At 36.2% G+C, this 22,493-nt stretch overlaps 1 protein-coding gene across 2 annotated transcripts in view; it reads right to left on the reverse strand.

Moving 5' to 3' along the window:
* Nucleotides 1–22,493, reverse strand: part of Scp2 (Sarcoplasmic calcium-binding protein 2) — an 81,973-nt gene that overhangs the window by 24,423 nt on the left and 35,057 nt on the right. For both annotated transcript variants that reach the window (XM_065478774.1, XM_065478773.1), the window contains exon 3: nucleotides 10,592–10,644. In XM_065478774.1, the coding sequence (XP_065334846.1) occupies nucleotides 10,592–10,644 (53 nt within the window). The remainder of the gene's footprint in view (nucleotides 1–10,591; nucleotides 10,645–22,493) is intronic.

The following is a 22,493-nucleotide window of genomic DNA, read 5'->3' on the forward strand; positions in this document are numbered from 1 at the left end:
CAGTAAAATTCGAGCATCCCTTGCAAATTTCATGCTTGGCCCTGCCTATTTTGCCTGATGGCTTGTCCGTTTTATGCTCGCTCTATTGCAACTCCCGCGGGAAAGCGCGCTTCCAATGTTTTTCAGAGCTTTCCAAACGGTATTGCTTTCTAACAGACGAAGAAAAGTAAGTTTGGAGGAGCTGAGACTCGGCCAAGCGCAATCGCTGCGCAAAACTTGTTATGCAGGCTCCTCCTTGAATTGGCGATTCGCAGAAACTGATTTTCTATTTTTCAGAACCTATATATAATGTTAATTGTATTAGTTAATTCGCTGAAGACTGGATTACACACGTAAATTATTCAAAGGAAGGATCATTTACTTTTATTTTTTTCATTTTAATCAGCGGGGGCCAGATGTGCGATAAAATTGGTTCCCACTGCGCAAATCCAAGATGGCGTCTGAATGTGGGAAAGAAAAAGCTCTTTTTGGATTGCCGTACGAGTGTCAAGATTTTGTTTTTACGACCCAAAAGACACAATTAGTACAATGTCACAATATTGACGAAAACTTGATTCTTTTCGCGCATTTTCACGTGACCGTTTTTTCGCGCCATACTCCACCGGAAGCTGGGGATGCCATATGTGATCAAGAATTTTGAGACCAATATATTGAAACTGTAACTTTATTTAATTCACGCAAATCCAGTTCATATCACGGGTCCGTTCCTTTCGCTTCATTTCGCACAAAGAAATAAAAATAAGTTATTATTTCATTAAATAATTTTTACGTTTTAAATCCAGTTTTCAGCCAATTAACTAATGCAGTACGTTTTAAACCAATAATAGGAATTCAGCCATACACGGTTTAATTTTATATCAATCCAATGAAAGAGGTTTTTGTAAATCATTTGTTTCAGATGCGTCTTATTAGTTTAGCAATTGCAGGAAATTTATGTATTAATACAGAGATTGGGCTATATGCGCTGTGGTAGCAACATTTAAATTATAAACACCAATTTTCACTTCATTTGATTTGATACATTATTATATTATCGACCCTACAGAAGTCAATGAAATTAATGATTACAGCTCATACTAACTTTTAAATGAAACGCATTTATTTGTAGTGGTTGCGGAGCCGAGCTTCCACTCCTTTTTCATTTTTAGTCTAGGGTATATTGTTATTAATGATTGTTAGAAATTCGTTAATGCAGCAGAGAGAGAGAGAAATTTTGAATTTAAATTAGTTTTCGCCGGACACTCAAGCCAACAAGTCGCATCTTAATTGTTCCGAGCGTTTAATCGAGAAGGACCCGGCTCATTCGGGTAAATTCTTTTCTAATTTTAAATTGTTCTTCAAGACAAATCTCTTAAAATTGCCAATTCTAAAGTCGTTTATCAATTCTGTTTAAAGGTCCTTGTATTCTGTTAGAATTAGTCGCCAAGTGACTGTCGTACAAAGAAGATTATTTGCAGAAAATCCCGCAAGGTTTTATTTCCACCTCCTAACCCCTAAATATTTATATCTTTAAAGTTTAAATTAATAAATACGTAAAAGAGCAAAATCTTAACCTTTTTGTATTATAAAAAAAATTATTTAACAGTAAGTATTTAAAAAAATTATAATTTAAACAAACAACAAAATCTTAAATTTTATAAATGTAATTTAACAATAAAAATAATATTTAAAAAATGTTTTATTTTTTGGTTGTACTAGTTATTAATCTTATTTGCATATTTTGTGTGTATATGAAAAAGGGTCATTAGAATTGTCTGTTTTTTAACCACTTTGGTCTATCTAAACGGTTGGTAATTGATGATTTTCTATAATATTTAACTGAACATCAAACACACAATTCTGCAAAGGACTTATAAAACATTGAGCTAAAATTTTCCATAATGATGATGCTCTACTTAAATAATTTATACTGACTGATTATTCAGCCTTAATATCAATTGTGGCTTTAACCGATTCCATTTAGAGATAAGTTTATGCATTTGGCACCAAGGATTTCCCGGGGTTTTGCCGTATCATTAAAGCTTGCAGAAAAATCGTATGAAAAGGAGTGCAATAAATTTCACGGCCCTTAACAAGCCTGCCAGCTCTATGGAGTCTCTCTGCCGCTTGCAATTTGAACCGATTAGCCTTAAAACCCGAGGCACCGTTCGTTTTGCGGATACCACGAATGCAGGCCATGGTGTGTGTGTATACAAACACAAACACACATATATATGCAGAGACGGGGCTAAACTCAAATTAATTACCCTCCCGCGGCCGTGTGCTGCGGGCTGGTTGCGAGCGAGGGCTCGGCGCGTGCACTTTCACACCGATGCTGGAGCGCCAGCCAAACCTCGAGCCGCCCCTCAAAGAAGCCGGCCCGGCCAGGGCAAGCGTTTGCATTTTAGTAAGCTCTGTAATGCGGGCGCTCGCTTGCTCGTTCGTTCTTTTCTTTTCCGTCGGGCACACACTGCGGCACACGCAGCCGTCGCCGCGCCTTTTGCCCCTGGACGACGAGAGTCCGTCGGTTCACAGTCGGTTTCGCCCTTTGTTTCATCAACACGGCGCCGCCGTGCCATTTGCTCAGCACTTTGCACGGTGCGCGCGTCTTTAAATATGTATATGCAACGGCCGGCTGCAACGACTTCTGCCATTTCGCAATCTGTTTGCAAGAGAGCCAGTCCGCTTGGGGATCGTTGGATTAAATGGCTGATGTCGATACGTATGTCGTCTTGCAAATTTGCACGTCTTCTATTTCTTTGATAGTAAAAAATTCTTCAGCGTGATTCACGAGAGCGAACGTTGGAATAAAATTAATTTAAATGGGAAAGAATCTGGGACCAAAATAATTTGATTATTTAAAATTACTGTTTTTTATTGAAAAAGTTTGATTTATTATTTTAAAACAACATACAGCCAAGGTTACCTGATCTACATCGAATAGTATAATTTTGTTTTTAACGTCTTTTTTTAATTTAAAGTTAAGATTTACGAAAAATTTGTTAAAAATTCATTTTACCTTTACCTAAAATTATATGTAAAAATTAGGAACAGGCGTAAAATTTCCCCAGATACCGTTTAAATTTTTTAAGAAAATCGGCTCAAAAGTTTGGAATGCTTATCCAGCCCGTATGCATTTTTCCTACTGTTTTTAGTAATTATTTTTTTCACAATTTAGCGAATATTCCTCTAAATTTGCTCTACATTGGATAGATCGCAATGAGAAGGACAGAAACAAAAATTATTAACAAAAAACGTACATCCGGTTTTTTTCCAAAGGCATTTTGGTTAAAAAGTGCAAAGTTATGGTATAAAAATTTTATCAAAATTACCGGACTTCTGGACAACTTTTCTTTTGAGAGAATTCGGCTGTTAAAATTTTAAAGTTTAGGACAAAAAATAAAAATTGTCAACTTCATTGCCATTCTTGAAAACCTTTTTTTAATTCGTGCTTTCGGTACAATTCCCCCTGATAAAATCACATTTTTATCCAACTGCAACAGACACGCAAGAGTTATCCAGAAAAGCGAAATTGTAATCCGAAAACGATTTATTTGGTCCAAATTTGTAAAGTTGTATAAGTCCTTAGTGTTCGAAGTAACCGTATACTTTCTTAATAAATTTTGTTTTAAGGCACTTCCATTGTGATTTCAGACTCAATCCTGCCACTGTGTATTTTTCACTTAATATGCTTTCTTTTGACGTTCTGAAAACCAAAATCGGTTAAGCCAATCGCCGTAGAATCGAGAAAAGCTATTTTAAGAAACATAAAATCTATTCCAACGTTTCTACGGCGAATAGCTGGACTGATTTTGGTTTTCAGCACGTCAAAAGAAAGCATATTTTGTGGAGAATGCACAGAAGCAGGATTTAGTCTGAAATCACAGCGGAAGTGCCTTAAAATTAAATTCATTACGAAAGTATACAGTGGCGCCATCTTTTTGGTGGCTCCCAACACCAAGGGTTTCTGAAACTGGTGAATTGGCTCTGAAACTATCTGAACCCGTCTTTTTTACACCATTAAACAGTCGAAAAAATCCATCTCAATAATTCTCAATTCAATTTCATGAAATATTTTCTTTATATCTATCTCAATTCATCATTTATAACGTATTGATTTTCCTATAGGGCATTAAATTTAATTTCCATTACGGCCATTTTGTCTCATTTCGGAGCTCATCCCCTCGAAAGTTAAATTCCCAGCACTTCTACCTTATTTCGCAGAGCGGCTGGTGCAAATCAAGCCCGATTACGACGGCGGCAGTGGCAGTTCCCAGTGTGCCGGGCCGTTGCTGCTTTTATGGTTGATTTTCCGGCTCATTTACGGCGGCACAGAAGCGGCCGGAAAACGAAACAGGCTTTCAAAAGTGAAAAAGTGGCGCGGCCGTGCTGATGATGAGAAATTCCGGCAGCACGCGCCGCAGCCTCCCGCCCGGCCGTACCTTGCCTTAATTGAATTTTCATCCGTTGCCAGCTCGACAATCACGAAAGCGAGCGGCAGAGCGAGCCGGCCACGCGGGTGGCATACACTCCACGGGGCTCAACTGCTCTTGACCCTCGGCGCACGCACCACATCAAACTTTCAAACTCGAAAACTGTGCCTGCCCGCTGCTATAGTCTCGTTCAGTCCTTCCTCATCAGTAAATGAATTAAAAGACAAATATTTTCCATAGGTGTAGAAGATGATGTTTTTAGAAGCGGTTGAAGTTTGTTAAAGATGTGCAACAAAATTGAAAATATAGCTTTTGGATTCTGAGAGTGGAATAATCATGATAAAAACTAGAGGTCTCAGCCGCTAGATTTAAGGCGGCGGCTAGCGGGACCAGCTTTTTGCCTGGCGGCGGCTGGCGCTGCTGACAATATTTTAAATGTAAAATTTTGTAACGAGTAATTGTATATCACTCGTTGAATTTTGTGTATGATTGATATATTTCGCCATCTAAAGGATATATTTGGAAATATTTGTAATTCACTATTAGAATGTTTGTGAGCCGGCAAGAGCGAATGCTCAAGCCTGGCATTAGGAGTGCGTGTCTGGCCGAGTGCAGCACGTAGCTCGTTGAAGGTGGAATGGCCACGACGGGCCATGTCCACAAATGACGCACGCTTTGATGCGGATCTGCGTACCTTTGTAATTTGAACTGATGTTCAAATTAATTTTGTGAGTATTTTCTTATTGTGAATTTCTTTCCAAACTATTGTTATTCTTTTGTGAATTGTAAATTTATTATGGCGAAATATGTATGTTATAAAGGCAACCTGGCCGATAGGCTGTAGCGTGGACACGGACCAGCTACTATTTTGAATTAAGGACGAACCGATAGGATGTTTAATGCTCGGATCGGATACGTACGAAGAAGAGATTAGCTCCATTGAAGATCGTCGGTTGAAGACTCATTTGTATATTTGTTGAGCATGAATGTAGATTACTAACCATGAAACCAAAATTTATAATTTAATTGCCACACGTCATTTAGAATTAAATCTGACGATTTTTAATTGATTTTTATCAAAACAATCAGTTTAGTTCTCCTCTCGCCCCCAAAGAAACTTCTATTCGTTAGAATTTGATGGTGCTTAACGGCCGGTAGACATTTTTCTCTTGCACTTTTAATTTTTAACCCATTTTCACCAGCGGCTGGCGTTGCTGGCGCAGTTTAACCAGATTCATGGCGGCTTTTACCTGAGTGTTTTTTTTGTGACACATATTAATTTGGCTGTTTTAAATTGATGTTTCAACGTATTCCAAAATCGCACCTGTACATATTTCGGATTGATGGAATAAAAATTATTTTGAATTCAATTGAATTGTCTGGCGGCTGCTTACGTGACCCAAAATATTCCATCTGGCGTGGCGCAGACCTCTAATAAAAACCTATTTTTACAATTTTCTCGAAAATTTAGGGTATAAAATCAATTAATCGTATTAGGTTTTTATTCCTCTCGTCTCTTTATTAAAGTGATTTGGTGCAAAAATTTAGAAAAAAATCATAAGGGATCTTTCTACAATTATTTTCTCAAGTTTTCCCAGATTGGCTTTTAAATTCCCGTTAATTTGGACTCCAAATTGTGCATGCCAATTCAAATTGGCGAGCACTCTGCCTCCCTATTTAATTTCTTCAGGATTTATTCCACCAGCAGGAAAATTTACCTTATAATTTGCACACTTTTGAATTGAATGAGATGAGGAGAACGGAAATGGAGCGAAAAAACATGGACAATAAACCTTTCGTTTTATTTTTTTAATTGCTGTGTTTCTCGCCCAATTTGATTATACCACATTTTAGAGATTGCTCTGTAGCGGATCACTTTGATAGAGCCTGCAATGCGCAATTTTGTTTATTGTTGTCCTGTAAATATCCACTTTAAGATTTAAAGTACTCTCGTCATCTCTGCAGACAATTATTTACAAAAATATTAAATGAAATATAAGTTGTGTAATTGCTTAAAGTATCAAGGAAAATCTATAAAGGATTTTAACTTCTTTTAAAGGCCTGGATTTTGTAAAATTTATAGCTATTAACACAAACATGGTTCAACTTGTAAATTGTTTCATGGTATTTTATGTTTTAAAAAGTTTATTTATTTTTTATTTTGGACTAATTATTCACTTTCTTTTGATTCTATTAAAATAAGCAACGTGTAAATAAAGTTCATTTTACGTATAAATTGTTCGAAAAGTCATGCATGCACATCTTTACTGCTTTACCATGCATTGGTTACAGCATAATTTTACGATTGTTTAGAATATTTTATAAAAGCTATAGATAATCAAAGTGTAAAACTGAATCTTCGTACTAAAAGGGCATTTTCCGGTTTTTATGGCGTATTAAAGCAATAAAAAAAAATATTTGAACGAGCGTATGACCGACAGTGGCAGTGATTCACCTCAGAGCAAACTATAATAAAGCCTCTCGTCTGTTATCGTATTAAAAGCGCGGTGACTTCTGTCACGCCAGATGGTTTATTACTCGAGAGATTTGACACTTAACTTATCTTCATTTGCTCTCGAGCTGACATGCTGCATGAGCACCGTGACAAACTGTAAGCGCGGGCAGCGATAAAAAAAATACGAATGAAGCAAACTTGGCAATCGCAGCTGTTGAAACTTTATGATGAGTTAAAAAAATACAATAATAAAATCGAAGCAATTGAAAATACTCGACACCAAAGAGCGAAATTAATTTGTTGCAAAAAATATGTAATAGGCTATAAAACATCAAGGCAAAAAGAGTAATATTGTAATATTTCTTCCCGATAAAACCGACGTGAAACTGAGAGCTGGAAATAATCTTGATAATAAATCAGACTCGTCGAGCTGTTGATATTTGTTTTGGAAAACGGCCAAATGAGGCACCAAAAAGGGACGAGAAAGGTGAAAATAAAGTTGATTCACATTTTGTATTACTGCGCCAAATAAAAATATACATGTCTGGTAATACCTTTAAATAATCCTAAATGATAAAACGATTGGATTGAGCTAAAATCTACCGATGAATTTTTAAGAAAATTACCTAAATATTTTGTGCGCTTTTCAATTGTCTCTCCTTACTTGAAATTTAATTTAATTCACATCTTTAGATAGATCTCGTTGAAATTACCGAAATTAGTAATGAAACTTTGTTCAAACCGCTTTAAATGCTGACAAAATTGGTAATATTGAAATCTACCAACTGCTGCGTGTGTTTTTAATTCCAATTAATGATTTATTTCTAATTAAAAATCACTTTCCACGCCTCTCGTGATTGAAAAGGTACAGAAAATACTTTTCTTTGCAATAATATCAAGGATCAGACGAATCCAATCTTAACTAACTAATTAACTAAAGTAAATGTAAATTCGAATTTGTTCTGCTAAATTATAATTAACTCTAAAGGTTTGAAAAAATAAAATATTTAAGATCTATACTTATTTTCCATTCCTCACTACTCCTAAATTGTTAGAGCTTTTGGTAGGAGAAAAACTTCGGGTATTTCGTTAAAAAAATCATATTGAAAATCCTATTTTTTTGGTGTGTAGTGTCCCTAATAAATGGCAAAAAATTTAATTTTGGCAATGTATGAGAATTATGCAAATGCATCACAAACAATGCACCAAAAAAATATTTTGCACAAAACCGTCGAAAATTTAAAGACCCTGTAATATCTAAATTTTCTTGATCATATAATCCTCTTTTAATTTTTGTACCATTTCCCTTTGCTTCGATATTAAAATAAAATTCCAACCAACCGCTTGGCAAAACCAGTACTAATTAATTGCTTCCCTGTCTGATTCAATTCCTTTATGTCAAATAAGCATCGCACATTTTTCCAAAAGAAAACAGCGCATTCCACGGAGAGGACAACAATGCACGGGCGATTAGCCCCGGAAAGAAGGCAGCACTCTCGAGACACATTTCTCAAGAGAGCAAACGTCTTCATCCCAGTTGCACGACAGCGGCCGACCTTCATCCCACCCTTTTTGGATGTGTGACGCTTTTTGCCCGGCGTTATTTGCAGCGTGGAAAAAAAATAAGACACGAGAACCACCCACCCATCGAGCGAGCAGCTCGGCCGGACGAGCCTGCAAATAAAATAGCAGCGAGACGACGGTGGCAACGACATTCTCTGCCGCTTTTTATGGTGCACCACCGCGCGCATGTAAATAAAAAGCAGCCCGCCCCGGCAATTCCGTCTCGTGTGCACTTTCCGCGAGATGCTGATGCGCCGATATCCTGCTCCAGACCCAGACAGACACACCGAGCAATCAGTCTGGCCCGAAATGGATAAAAACGTGTTTCTATATATGGATATTGTTCATCATTAGTTTAAAAAGCCGGTATTCAATACGCGATTTGCAGCAGTCTGCCTCCAACATCGACACGGCCGACATTAAAATATCGTCAACAGTGCAGCACGTTAAAGTTGAATTTTTTACTCTTTTACGTGACACATTACGAACAAATTGGATTGAAAAACTCCGTGCCAGATTTATTTTTTTTACCGTTTTTGCCATCATCTGCAGGGTTTGCCAATTTCGCAATGTACAAAAATGCACCACTGGTTTTTTGCACAAAAAACCAGCTGGAAAAAACCACCAGTTTTGGGATTTTTTGCTTTTTTCTTAATTTCGCGTCAAAAAAGTAAGAAATTTTGGAAAATTACGCTTAATGTTAGAATTTCCGGTCTTTTGGTGAAACCAATGGCATTTTTACTGATTTGTAAAATTCCCTATTTTTGGTCATCTATCATGAGAATTTTTCAATAAAAAATAATGCATTATTTGTGTTTCGGAAAACTGCGCGAAATTGCAGAAAAATCATTTTTTGCAATGCAGTGGGTTTTCCAGGAAACGCGGGTTTTTGCGAACACTGATCATTTGTGAATGAGAACTAGGCTTTTCTTCTATTAATAGCCGTCATACTTGAGCAATTGATTATTTCCTATTTAAACTGTAGCATGAGAGGGTTAATAGGGATAAGGGAAAGTACCCCTAAAACCTTCAGCTGTTCAGGGGAGGTCGAAACAAGAGGAGAAGCTAACGGTGTGCAATTTTCCCAGTTCTAACTATTATAGATGCCGAGATTTAGAGTTGACAACAAACAAAAAATATAACAAATTCTAGATTTTCGAAAATTGATAAAGTGCAAAATTCCGTATAATTAATCCACAATTTGTATATTGTTTTATAGTTACATTGAAGACGTATAGGAATTAACCCTACTAAATTTCAACCGATATTGTAATTGAATGATGACTCGAAGTTTCATTATTGTAAGGAAGCAGTTACATACTTATTTTATTTCCGAAAAACGTTCAACAAAATATTCAAAAAAAAGCAGGAAAAGATAAATTAATATAAATAAATTCTCAGAAAAACTATTAAATAAGATTAAAAAATATTTATTAAATTTAAAGTAACTATGATACAAAAATCAAAATTGATATGATATAAATTGTATTGATTTTATTAATATTACTTGGTAAAGCTTTTTTAGCACTTATGTTATAATAAATCAATTTAATGTTACATTAAATATAATATTTGACATACTTGAAATACATACTTGAAGATACAAAATTTTTGTATCATCAAGTATGTCAAAATGTACAACTAACTTGACTATCATTAGATTTTCCCACGCAAAATTAACGTTATCGCTTGCGCATTTTGCCTTTTTAAACCTTCTGATTATCTCTGATGAATATTACTCGGTGAAATATATTATGAATTGATTGAACAAGCGATGCGACAATCTTATTTCTGTTTGAAGGTCAAGTGGACTGGGTTCCAACATTTGACTTCCTATTTATTTTGCTGGTTTGCTCCTTCCTAGCAAGCATGAATGAATTTTTCGGGACAAATGTCAAAGAGTTTCAATAAAAAGACCGTATTTCGGAGGCAACAACATGAGGTGGTCCTTTTCTAAAGCTCGTAAGCCCGCACGTTATCCAATTGCAATGTTTAGATTTTTAGAGTTATTAGATGATCATTTCATGAGTAAAAATTTAAATTATTTTAAAACCAGCTAATCGAAATGGAAATAATTTAACGAAATTAATTAAATAAATATTGAATGAATTTCAAGTTCAAGTATCAAATCAGAATTTGAAAAATGATTCTCTCAGCTTACCTCAATGGCGAGGTCAAAGTCCTTGCGCTCGATGGTGCCGCTCTGGTTCACGTCTGAAATCAGAAAATTAGCAAGGCGTCAGTGGTGCATCTCGTCGAGTGCATCTCCTCGTCCTCGCTTGAACGAGCCTTGTTATTTGAAATTCACGCTGCCACACGAGCAACGAACGCGGCGTGGCTGCGGAAAATATCTCTCGAGCTTTCAAACACACACGTGATGGGAAATTTCCATTCGCTTGATGGTTGAAATATGTGTTCTCCAGGTGGAATAGAAAAACGTCTGACTTGTGGAATGAGCTCTACTCGCGTGTTAACGTTCAATTTAGACCTCGATAGCAAAGTGAATATGTACATATGTGCGCTCTCGGTGCGCATATATATACCGCATACCCCTCGTGTGCTGCAAATGAGTTTCTTATCTCTTTACAGGCGGTTGGATTTATTCCTGACAAATCAGATGGAAAATGTTTCACAGAAAATTTGGGAAAATCCTGTTTAACTTTCTAAAAATTAAGATAGAGCTAAAAATTGTATTATTTGCTGTTCAATAATGTACTAATTGTCATAGTCAACAATGAAAAATGTTCTTAATTTTTGTCTTTAAATCTCTATTGTTAGTACATAATTTCATAATATTTACATATTTGGTTTGTTTGTAAGTCCACTAAATTTTCTGGCTAAAGAAGTCGTTCTTAGGTTTTAAGCTACGAAATGGCGATGTGCTTTTTTTATTGTTGTCATTTTTGTATGAAAAATATATTCTTTGGAATAAAAATTGTGCCAAAACGTTAAAATTTTGTAACATTTTCTTCTCTACACTCGGCAAAACTACAAACAAGTTATGACATTTTCGAGTTTCAAACTGTGTCAACTAAACGGATGGTGAAAACAATTTGATTTTTATAGGTCTCAAGTTGTTCCTTGAGCGGAACTATTGACAACTACAGATGAAAATTAAGAATTTACTATAAAATAATGATATTAACAGATTTCAACACTTCCCGATCTAATTAAATCATTTTTTGACTTACTAATTGGTTCAAGTCGTCTTTAACAATATTTTGTTTTAATTTGTTCACACTTGCCCTCTGCGCAGTTTGGAAAAATTTAAGTACAGTAAATTCCCAAAAGATTAAAATATATTATCATTATAAATTTGTTTTTTTTAAGTACAGAAACAACGATTAAGAAAGAAAATAAAAGAAAAATCCGCGAGATATATTTTGCGTCGCTACTTTTGCTGCAAATGGGAAAACATTTTGCCACAATTAAAAAAGAAAGGCCTGCATAGCCTGGTCACATTTAAAATTTAAACTATTTTTAAATAAACTCATGCCAATCCCGATTTTTCTTCACTCTACACCTAACAAAAACTGTAGTTTTGCGTACAGAAAAGTAAATTTTCTTGATATATTTACAAGGAAATAAACTTGACCATTTTTTTATTTAGAAACTAAAGATGTATGAAAATATTTTCTATCTGAATAACAGCGTGCTCTATTAATAAATTGTTTAATATGCGAAATTCCGCCAAATTTTCCGCAAGCTTTGTCACTGCGGGCAAGCCGGCCGTTTTAGCTTCTTGGCGTTCAACGCTGCGAATTTCGTGAAAACTTATCCCCGCAGAGCTGCGTCTAATTTAAAGATAAGTCACAGCGCAGTGGAGTGCTTTGTAACAGCAACAGCCTGAAATATTCACGCCGCTCGCCATGTCTCGTGATGCAAATGGGCACGAATCCACACGCAAACAAGTCAACAAGTTAAATTATGTATCGTGAGCGCGCGAACTCACGAATTCGTCCCGTTCGTTCTTGAAATCCGTCCAAATCCCCGTCCGCAGGGCCATAAATATTGCGCAAACACAGAAAGAAGCCCGTCTGGCCGGATCTGACTGCTCTTTTTGCGTTATTAGCCTCGTCGTTCATCAATTTCTCTTGCAAGGCTCTGGATCGCGTTGTTTGCCGTGCCGGGCGAAATATTCCTGAGTGAATAATGCATATATGACAAGGTTGTTTGCGCAAAATGTTAAGAAGGTTGGTGCCCGTAGTTTATTTTTGTAGATAAAATCAGGCAAATATTTGACTCGTGCTTTTTTTTCTCCTGCATGCTGCTCAGCAATCATCTTTCTTCTTGCATGGGCAATGAAAGAAGGAATAGCTTCAATAATTCATCAGTCTGCTGTTAGCAATGTAGGTCAATTGAAAACCTAACGAGATCTATTCACCGTGCAAAAAGTGGCATGATTTAATCTTATTTCACAAAAGGCAAAGATTTGCAGCCCCTTCACGTAGCTTTGAAGAACAGAAATACATAATTATATGTTTATTTGTTACGTTGATGTTGATAGATGTAATTGACAATAGATATTTTTTGCATGTTTTCTCTTTTTATTGCAATGTTTATCACCTGTAGATCATCATTTGGAGCGTCGAAGGTTGCACATTTTTTCACGTGACAGTCAATATTTCAAGGAAAACTGTCGCATGATTTTTTTAGTACAACACAAGTACTTGAATCTCTGCAGCATGACGTTCTTCAATCTCTCTTTGAACAAAGGGCCATAATTTACAAAGCGATTTTTAAGAAACGCTGAGCATATTTAATTTTGAAAGATAATTTATACAAATTTTCTTAGGGCCGAGAAAATATTTACATTCAACACGGAGCAAAATTAACTGATGTTCGTTTTATCTTTATTTTAGTTCTGAGTGATTGCATTTCTGTCTGTGAAAAAAAAACTGGTGAAATAATATATTTTTAACCGAGTTTCTCTTAATATAGCTCCTTACAGGTACTCAAAGACAAGATTTTGTGCACATCAGGGCCATTCCTGAGCACCCAGGTAGCTTTACCTGGGTTAATTTACACAATATTCTGCAAGATCTTGACTCGGCCGTTCAACGGTGTGCAAATATTGCAGATCTTACTACTTCAGGGCCGGTCAGGCGTCGTTAATTTAGTAATATCGTTCACTCAAAGGTTACCCTGACGCCAGGGTTTAATTTCTTACTTCTTCTGATGTTTTTTCTCACTATTAAGAGGTGACCTAAAACCTAAACCATGTTCCGTTATGTTTCCTTGTGTCAAAAAATCATTATTTCTTCTTCTCAATTTTTTTTTAGAAATTCAATACACACTTGAGACAACATTTTATTCCATGCTTCGAAAAATCGAAGCAACCTTTCTTGAGAAAAATTGTATTAGAAAAATAAACAATTTTTTCCCTACAACCTGATGATTACAAAGCCTCTTTATGAACCCAAAAACTAATTATAATGAAGTAACGTGAAAAACTTTAAATTGCAGACCCAAAATATAATATTTTTCCAACCAAAAACCCGAAATCCGAGTTAAAAAGCCCATAATTTAGGAATGAACGGTGGAGCCATCTATTAGCTGCTTCAAACGGTCAACTGGCAGATTAAAATATATTTCAAAAACTGTACTTGATATGACATATCATGTTCCTGAACATTCATCAAACAGAATTAATTTCAAAAATTGAGTCAGCTCTGAATAACTTCAAAGGTGCTATCGTTGGGGAGAAGTTGTCACTTCAAAAGTAGCACGCGGCGGAGAAAATGAAATTAAAACACATAATTAGTGCCTGCACTTGCGCCGAGGGCTGCGAGTGTCAGAGAAGTTTGCAGAGGGCCGACTTTTGCGATTAACCCGCAACTACTACTGTGTGTGCTGTGTGTAGTATAGGGCCGGCGTGCGAAAATGAACTGGCAGAGCAAAGAGAGAGATTGCGTCTCTTTAATCTGCTCGCTGCAAACGAGATTTCATTCGTGCAGAGAGAGAGAGCGAGAGCGGCGAGCAGGACGAACAAAAAGACGCGATATTTCACGAAGGCTGCAGCTTTTCTTGTTGCCGCTCTGGCAATATATCTGAGTGAGCGCGCGCGGTGGCGCATAGCGGCATCCATCCGAGTACGTATAATGTGTAAAATAGTGCGGTGCTCCGGCCACGGCTCGGCCTTTTATGAACAGCAGCAGATAGGACGGCACGCCCGCACCGCACCGCACACATTAGCCCAAATACGGACACACACACACACACACAGACACACACACGACGAATTATCGCCCAATCTTAATAATATTTTGCCCCTCTTTGCTCCTGCGATATCATAAATTAGACGGACGCCATTTCTCTCTTGTGTTGGGGAAAAAATAATACGGCTAAAATAATGCTTTATGGCGTGTGCGACCGACGGACCACCCTCGTCCCTCAGGCAGCTCGGAGGCAGGTCCAGCAGATCATTGATCACGCCTGATCGGTTTTTGCGCTAATGATGCTGGCATCAAGCTTCGATCCTCCTAATATTTCATATTTTACGCTCATTAACTTCACTTCTTACAAACTTGCTGTAAAAAAGTCCTTTTCTAATTCAGCTATTAGTGGAATAGTTTATAATTTTTCTTCGGTTTTCTTGTGCCATAGAGCAAATTGAATTGTTTTTTGGGCATTGCAAACGTTATATTGTCTTTTTGGGAATTCCAACAAATAAAAGAAATACACTTACTTTAAATCGAAAAAATTTGTAATTAAATTTCCATATCCAGATAATTTTTTAACATTAGTGGAGTTTGAAAATTTCAGAGTGAAAAGAAATTAAAAATAATAATCTATCATAGTCTTGTAGCTTGATTCATTCTTATGTTAATACGACGGATTGATTTTTTTATTTCAAGAGTTTATTTTTTTCTTAGCTGAACTTATCGGTTTTTGACAAAAATCTCACCAAATTTCCAAATTACCATTAATTATATATTTTCTATTGATTCCATGAGAAAACGCTTAAATTGTGCAGAGTTCCGATGACCGTTTTTTAATTTCCTAGGAATTTTAAAACAAAATAAAAATGCGATCAATACTCGAAGATTGACAAATTTTCAATGTACGCTTGATTTTTGCAAGTCTTCACCAGCCAACTGTTATGTGACCGTTTCTTTTTCACACAAAAAACTAGTGTTTTCTTCCCTTTTTTCGAATTTATACCGAAGATGTACAGATTTAAAAAATACATGGGGTGAAACTTTGGAAAAGTTTGTATTTATATCTAAGTCATCAATTGAATTTTCCGAAAAAAAAAAATAGTTTTAAAATCTTTTTAGTGCAGAGCTACTTTCCATTTTTTGTTTTATTTTCAAAAATTTGTTGGAAAAAGGCTCATCTATATTGCGGAATAACCACGAACTAACAGATGATTTTTTTTAAAAATATAACTTTCCGTAAAAATTCGGTTATTTTAAAAATTATTCCTAATTTTGGGAAAGATTCACTGAATCTTAGAACTATTTTTAAATGTTTTATTGGGATACAAAATTAAACACAAAAATATAAAGAAATACATAAACGCTGTAATATATGAATACCAAGAAAAAAACTAATGAAATGGCTAAAGGGATGTAGTTTTAAGACAATTTTCTAAGCTTTCAATCGTTGCGGGACCATCGGATAAACTCAAATCATGCATTTTTTAGCCATTTTGAACCAAATTTAAAATCGCATTAAACCCGTCCAAAATCGTCTTTTTGCTTCATTTTTGTAAGTCACACACAGTTGGTAAAGTATTCCTTAAAAATTTACATTTAGGCAAAATCGTAAGATATTTTCAGTCTTAATAGCACATTGTGATAATGATAATAAACAAGTGTTAATTGGGCTGAAACGATGTCTTGAAACCCCGTCTAAATCAATCCAGAAAGACCTTACTTGCGGGAAAAATAATCGACTTTATGTAAAACATTACTATATATAAAAACGTCTAAAATACACCATCCAAGAAATGGCTCTACTCTGTGTGGACTGTATTGCCTTCATATGGATTGCTGCATAAGGAAAATTAAAGAGCACATATAATCATAATCCTATCCTTTATCTATTCCGAGTGAAAAGCTTTTATCGTAACTCTCTTTATTTTAATGAAAAAAATCATAGGGTAAAAATTAAATTTATTGTAACATAAAAGAGTCTAATAAATCGATTTGCCGAAGCAAATTAAATTAGATCAAAATCTTTCTCTTTCTCTGTCAAGTCAAATTGGCAGCAAACACAAAACATGTGCAATCAAGTCAGCTTGGTATATAAAAATGTTTCGCAAACAAAAGCCTCGTTTGTTACAGTGCAGGATTTTTCACATTATTCCAGCACTGACAACTCGTGTTTCGAGTGCAGTAATTACTACAGAGGAGAGGGAAAAACTGCAGGACGCACTGGGGTCTCTTGGTGGCGGAATTATCACCGTAATTCCAGGCGCGCAGCCGGAAACATAAAGCTAGACAGCAATTCCGTCATGCCGCAGTAAAAACGCTCACACACACACACGCCGAGGAAAAATTACAGACGGCAATATAAAAGAGAGTAATTGTAAACCACGCAGCGGCGGGGCGGTGGTGGCGGTGGCGGCGAATCATGGGCAAAAAGTGGCGTCGGTGGAGCAGCGCACTGCCTGAGTGAATAAAATAAAAGCTCGAGGAAACGAGGAGCAAGGCGAAGTGGCAAACAACGCACGCCGGCTGAATCAATTGCAAGGGAGTATGAATTATAAAAGAGTCCGGCTCTTTAGCTGCGAGGACGCTCGCCCGGAATAATAATAATTGCGGCCGGCCGGAGAAAGCACGGCTTATTTTGCAATTATCCGGCTGGCGCGGTGCTGTTTGGCCCGGCACCGCACCGCACCGCACTGACGAGCACCGCCGCCGCCACCGCTTTCATTTACTCTTGGCCCACGCTCAAATCTGCTACTGCTCCATATGGTATCATCATTAATACTCGCCCGCCCGCCCGCCCGCCGCCCCACTGGCAAACACCCACCACTATACGCTGCTTTCTGCAGTTAAAAATTTATTCCCTTAATGCACACGACAAACGTGTTCAGCCACCGTGAGTTATAGCCCTCCGCAGCTTATGCGCGCGGATTTGCTTTCCACGCGCAACGCGCATTCGCAACTATTGAAATTTGGAAATTGTACCCAAAATTACAGTTTTATAACGTTCCTTAAAATTTTAGTGATAATAATTTTTATAAAAATTACAGGACATGAATATTTTTCTTATTTTACTCGGTTTGTCTACAAGATTTTCACTTTTTTAAGATATTTAATTCATAAACGAGTCAATATTGTATGAATTAAATAATTTGTAATTTGGTAAATGGTTACAAAATGTGATATCCACATCGGAGATAGAATAAAATAAAACGTTCTAAAAGTTCTAAAAAGTTCTAAAAGTGGTATAAACTTGCACAGAATACATAAAAATTAAAACAAAAGACGAGGACCGAAAACGGGAAGAGCCGCCATTTGCATTGACATCAAGATTTTTAAAATTAAGATCACAAAATTTGTCCTATTTGGTCATCAAACTGAGAAATTGCTGAAAATATCCTTTTACAAACTTGTCTCCAAAATCCCTCTGCCAATCAAAAATGAAGAAATATTCCTTCTTTAAAAAAATACGATAAAAATAGAGAACTCATGAATAAATTGATTCACTGTTGGTTAGATTTCTACAAGGGAAAAAATCGTCGACTATTTATTAATAAAATATTTTAAAATTTGACTATCGAATTTATTTCTGAAATAAATAAGCCAATTTTTGCTTCTTATTACAGTTAAATTGATTAAAATTTAAGAAAAATTAAAAAATAGGAAGTATCCCGTTTTCTTTTCTTGAATCCGATACCCTTATGGTCAAGAGTTTTCCTTCTCTGCTTATGAGACATACGTTATGTATAACGCTCCCATAAAAGCTGAACTTTCGAGACTTGCAACTATTGCATTAAAAAATCTATGCAGCATTCTATTCATGATATTCTAAATATTCATAAAATTGCATACAAATGTGTGTATTTAAGTTTTAATTTTACTAAATTTTTCAATTAAAAAATAAAGCTTAAAATTAAGGCCAGAATTAAAGGCTAAAGTGAAAATATTTCCACTATTTTGAATATTACATAGATTTTAAAAAGGATCTTTAGAGACCATAAATTTAATTTAAATTTTACCACTCCCAAGCAAGGAGTGGTTTATTGAGTCTATTGTTTGTGGAATTAAGCAACAATTAATCTGGAGCTGCTCTACAATTTCCAATACATAATCTAACAAGCAAACTTTCAAACTTTCTGCAAATAAATAATATAGGATTGAGTCCGCTATAGAATTTTTACAATTATTAAAATGAGCAAGTTCAACATTAATATCACAATATACTCCACAACCATAATGTTCCTGACCAAATAAGGCTGGTGCCAGTGGTGTATGGCGTGAAAAACGGTCACGTGAAAATGCGCGAAAATAACCAAGTTTTGATCAATATTGTGACATAATTTGCATTACTTGAACTAATTGTGTCTTTTTGATCGTAAAAACAAACTCTCTAAACTCGTACGGCAATCAAAAGAGAGCTTTTTGTTTCCCACATTCAGACGCCATCTTGGATCTGCGCAGTGTAGACCAATTCTATCGCACATCTGGACCCCGCTGCTTATATATTATGATGTCGTAAATCATTGAAGGACTGAGAAACCAATTTACATTCAACTATTGAAATTTGCATTAATTCTATTGTTTCACATAATTTACAGCGATATCAATTTAACAGAAGCCCCTTTTTAACATTCAATGGTAGAGAGTCGGCCTGCGCATGAATAGAAGACGCGCGTTTGTTTGTAAAACGGAGTAAATCAAGCGGCGCAATAGGCATGACAGCGCGCGGGTCCTCGACGCTGCTTCAGCCGGAAAATACGGCGGCCGACGCTGCGGTAATACCCGTTGGAAGCTGCGTCTTTCGCAAACGCTCGCGTGCCAAAAAATAAAATTATGCCCCCCTTAATGGTAGCCATAAAAAGTCGGCCGGGAAAAAGCCGCAGGGCCACTGGGCGAGATCAGCGCTCGGCGCGTGCATTTTAAGGGTCCCAGGCCCTGCTATACTCTTTGCTCACTCGTTCGCATTGAATATTTATTTTGTCAACAGCAGCCCTCTCGAAATCATTTCGCCGATATGAAACACACACGAACACACGCCTAACAAGCCGAGGGATGTAGCGCCAGAGCAGCGCCTGATTCGATTTGACCCGTAATTTGATTTCTTGATTGGACGCTGGCCTTCTGGGCCAATACACCGCCCGCCTCTTGCGGCAAAACCAATTATCGGACACCGGATGCCTTGGCCCCAAGTTTAACAGACACTCGCAAACTGGAGCAAGGTGCCTGAAATTTGGAGGAAACGGGAAAACAATTAATGATAATCGCCGGACGTACAACCTCAGGAAATTTGATAGAAGGGACGTGGAAAATTAGGAACACATGAGATTTTTTTATTAAAGCAGAGGATTGGTACTGGAAAATCCCTCAGAAAATTCTTGCTGCTAATGCATAAACTATAATCCTTAAAAATTGAATTCCAGTCAAAACTGACCAAGAAATTTTTGGAGAAATAATGTGACTGCAAAGTTAGCGGGATTTCCAAATGTTGAGGAGCGTCTCTCTACCTGTAATCATATTTTATTTTACAACAAAAAGTTTCCCCAAGATGGTCTATAGATCTCGAAGAGAGGAATTTAAATCTGCAAATAAAATATGGCCATGTGCAGTAACTTTGGGAGGAACTGGGCAAATTTTGAATTTTAGCTGTAGGTAAGGTCCAATTTTGATTACTGCACATTGTTATAGAACAATACAATTTTGACCAACTGCTTGTTCCCCAACAATTCCACTCAAAACGGGGAGAATCGCCTGCGCCTAGGAGGGTGGAAACTTGTAGAACTATTATCTGATTGAAATAAAATATTAAAATAGGTGCAGTTCACTTGCAAAGTTTCATCTTAATTAAAATGCAATTCAGTTGTATTTCTCCAAACAAGTGTCATTATAAATTATAATCAGATTAAAAAATATCAATGAAAAATCTTAGTGTGATCCGTTTCTTCATGAATCTATCAGGTGTATTGAAATTCCGGACATACATCCTCAAAGTGAAATAAAGAAAACAATCTGAGGAAATGTCTAGAATTTTAATTCAAAATGAATAAAGTAATTTACACTTCCTAGTATAAGGCTGTTTATAGCAATAGCGACATAATTGCTGAAATTAATTATTATAAGACATGGATATATAGCAGTTGAAGTGCATCGGCGGTCAATTCATTTATAAAAGAATATTGAATACCTTCTTTAATGAGTGTTAGAGTTTTATAAATATTTTTTAAAAAATTATAGTGATAAAATTTAATAATGATAATTTTTATAAAATTCATCAAACAAATTTTAAAATTAAAAACAAAATAAATAACACAATTTTAATTAATAAAGTTAATTTCTGTTTAAAAAATAATTATATGTAAACATAATATAATATTTTTTATATAGTATAGTATTTTTTAAGCTATAAATTAATACAATTAATTTTTTTATGTTTTTGATATAATACGTCCTAAAATATCCCCTTGAATCAATAATAATATTATTATTTCGAGTATGGAAACAAGAAGAACAGTGTTAGCCGAACAGGCCCGGCAATAATGCCGAGAAATTTGTGTGCCTTTGTCAATGAGAAACAAAATCCGCTCTCCGCACGTTCCGCAGGCGCGCATATTGTTTTCCAACATGCGAAACAAAAACAAAGGGGTGGCTTGATTGTGCGCGTTTACGAGTGCCGACCAGCGAAACAGAAACTTTATTCAAATTACACCGTGCTGCCAGAGGCAATTTCCAAAGAGCCCTGGTGCTGATTTTTCTGTTATTTCCGTAACAGGAATGTGCAACCAGCCAACCACCTCAAGTGGAAATAATCTCGCGATGAATTCCATTTACATATATGTGTGTGTGTGTGTGTGTGTGTGTGCCATGAGTCATGCATTCTTTAGGAGAGCATATTGAATTGCAAACGTGTTGTTTACTGGAGGGAAATTTTGGTGCAAGTCATAGTATTTTACTTTTGACATCTCCTGATTTCGACTGAATTTATTTATGATATCGACGAGATTTTCTGGTTTGATTTTTAGTCCAAGGGTCTCATTCTTTCCTGTTGGTTTTCTGGCAATTTTCTCTAAATATTTCACTAACATTAGGACAAGAATTCCAAATTAATAACCACCCTCTTTAATTCAATGACGTCAAAAAGATCTCTTTGATTGCACTCGTATAACGCAATTATCAATTCGCTGGCTCTGCCAACATTTTAGTATCTTACAACTGAAAGAATCGGAATGAATGCTGTTGTAGTGTAACGAAACACATTTTTGGAAAAGAGGTTGAAAAAAGTTGAAATGAGAGATTTCAAATAATGTTCTACTCGATTTTAAATTTTTGCTAGACTTGCATAGAGGCATGTTGTTATTATTATTCGAGGTTACTTAGCGGAAAATGTGTTTCTTTTCAATATTTTTCCTTCCAAGACCAATAAAACTGTTGTATCGATTCTCACTTAGCTCCTCTGCGTTACGTCGTAACCCGACCAGGCTGCGCATGATGGCTGCCTCAAGAGTCTCCGCGCGAAAGTTTTAGTGTGACTTGAAATAGTAAAAATGACAAATAACCATACCAGGTGAATATTTTATCAAATAATGACGATGACGAGAGATTTACTGCCCACCACGACCTTGGCGAAATGTTTACATCGATCTAATATTCAGGAATCTGCCACCAGGAGCGTACTTGCGCTGTTTAGGGAAATTTTTCACTGTCGAATGAAGTGTTTGCCTTTTCCTTGCAACAAGTAAAGAAATTTGAGTTTGCTACGTAGCGATTTTGACTCCTGACTCTGGAAACAAATATGTTGAATATATTTTGTTACTGTTGCGCTAAGAGCACGAGCTCATATTAACGCCGGCTCAAAATTTCAACGTTCTACCTGCAGAATAATTTTTTATAAAATATAAAGAGCCACAATCGCTG

Source organism: Cloeon dipterum, chromosome 2, assembly GCF_949628265.1.
Source record: "Cloeon dipterum chromosome 2, ieCloDipt1.1, whole genome shotgun sequence".
Taxonomy (NCBI): domain Eukaryota; kingdom Metazoa; phylum Arthropoda; class Insecta; order Ephemeroptera; family Baetidae; genus Cloeon; species Cloeon dipterum.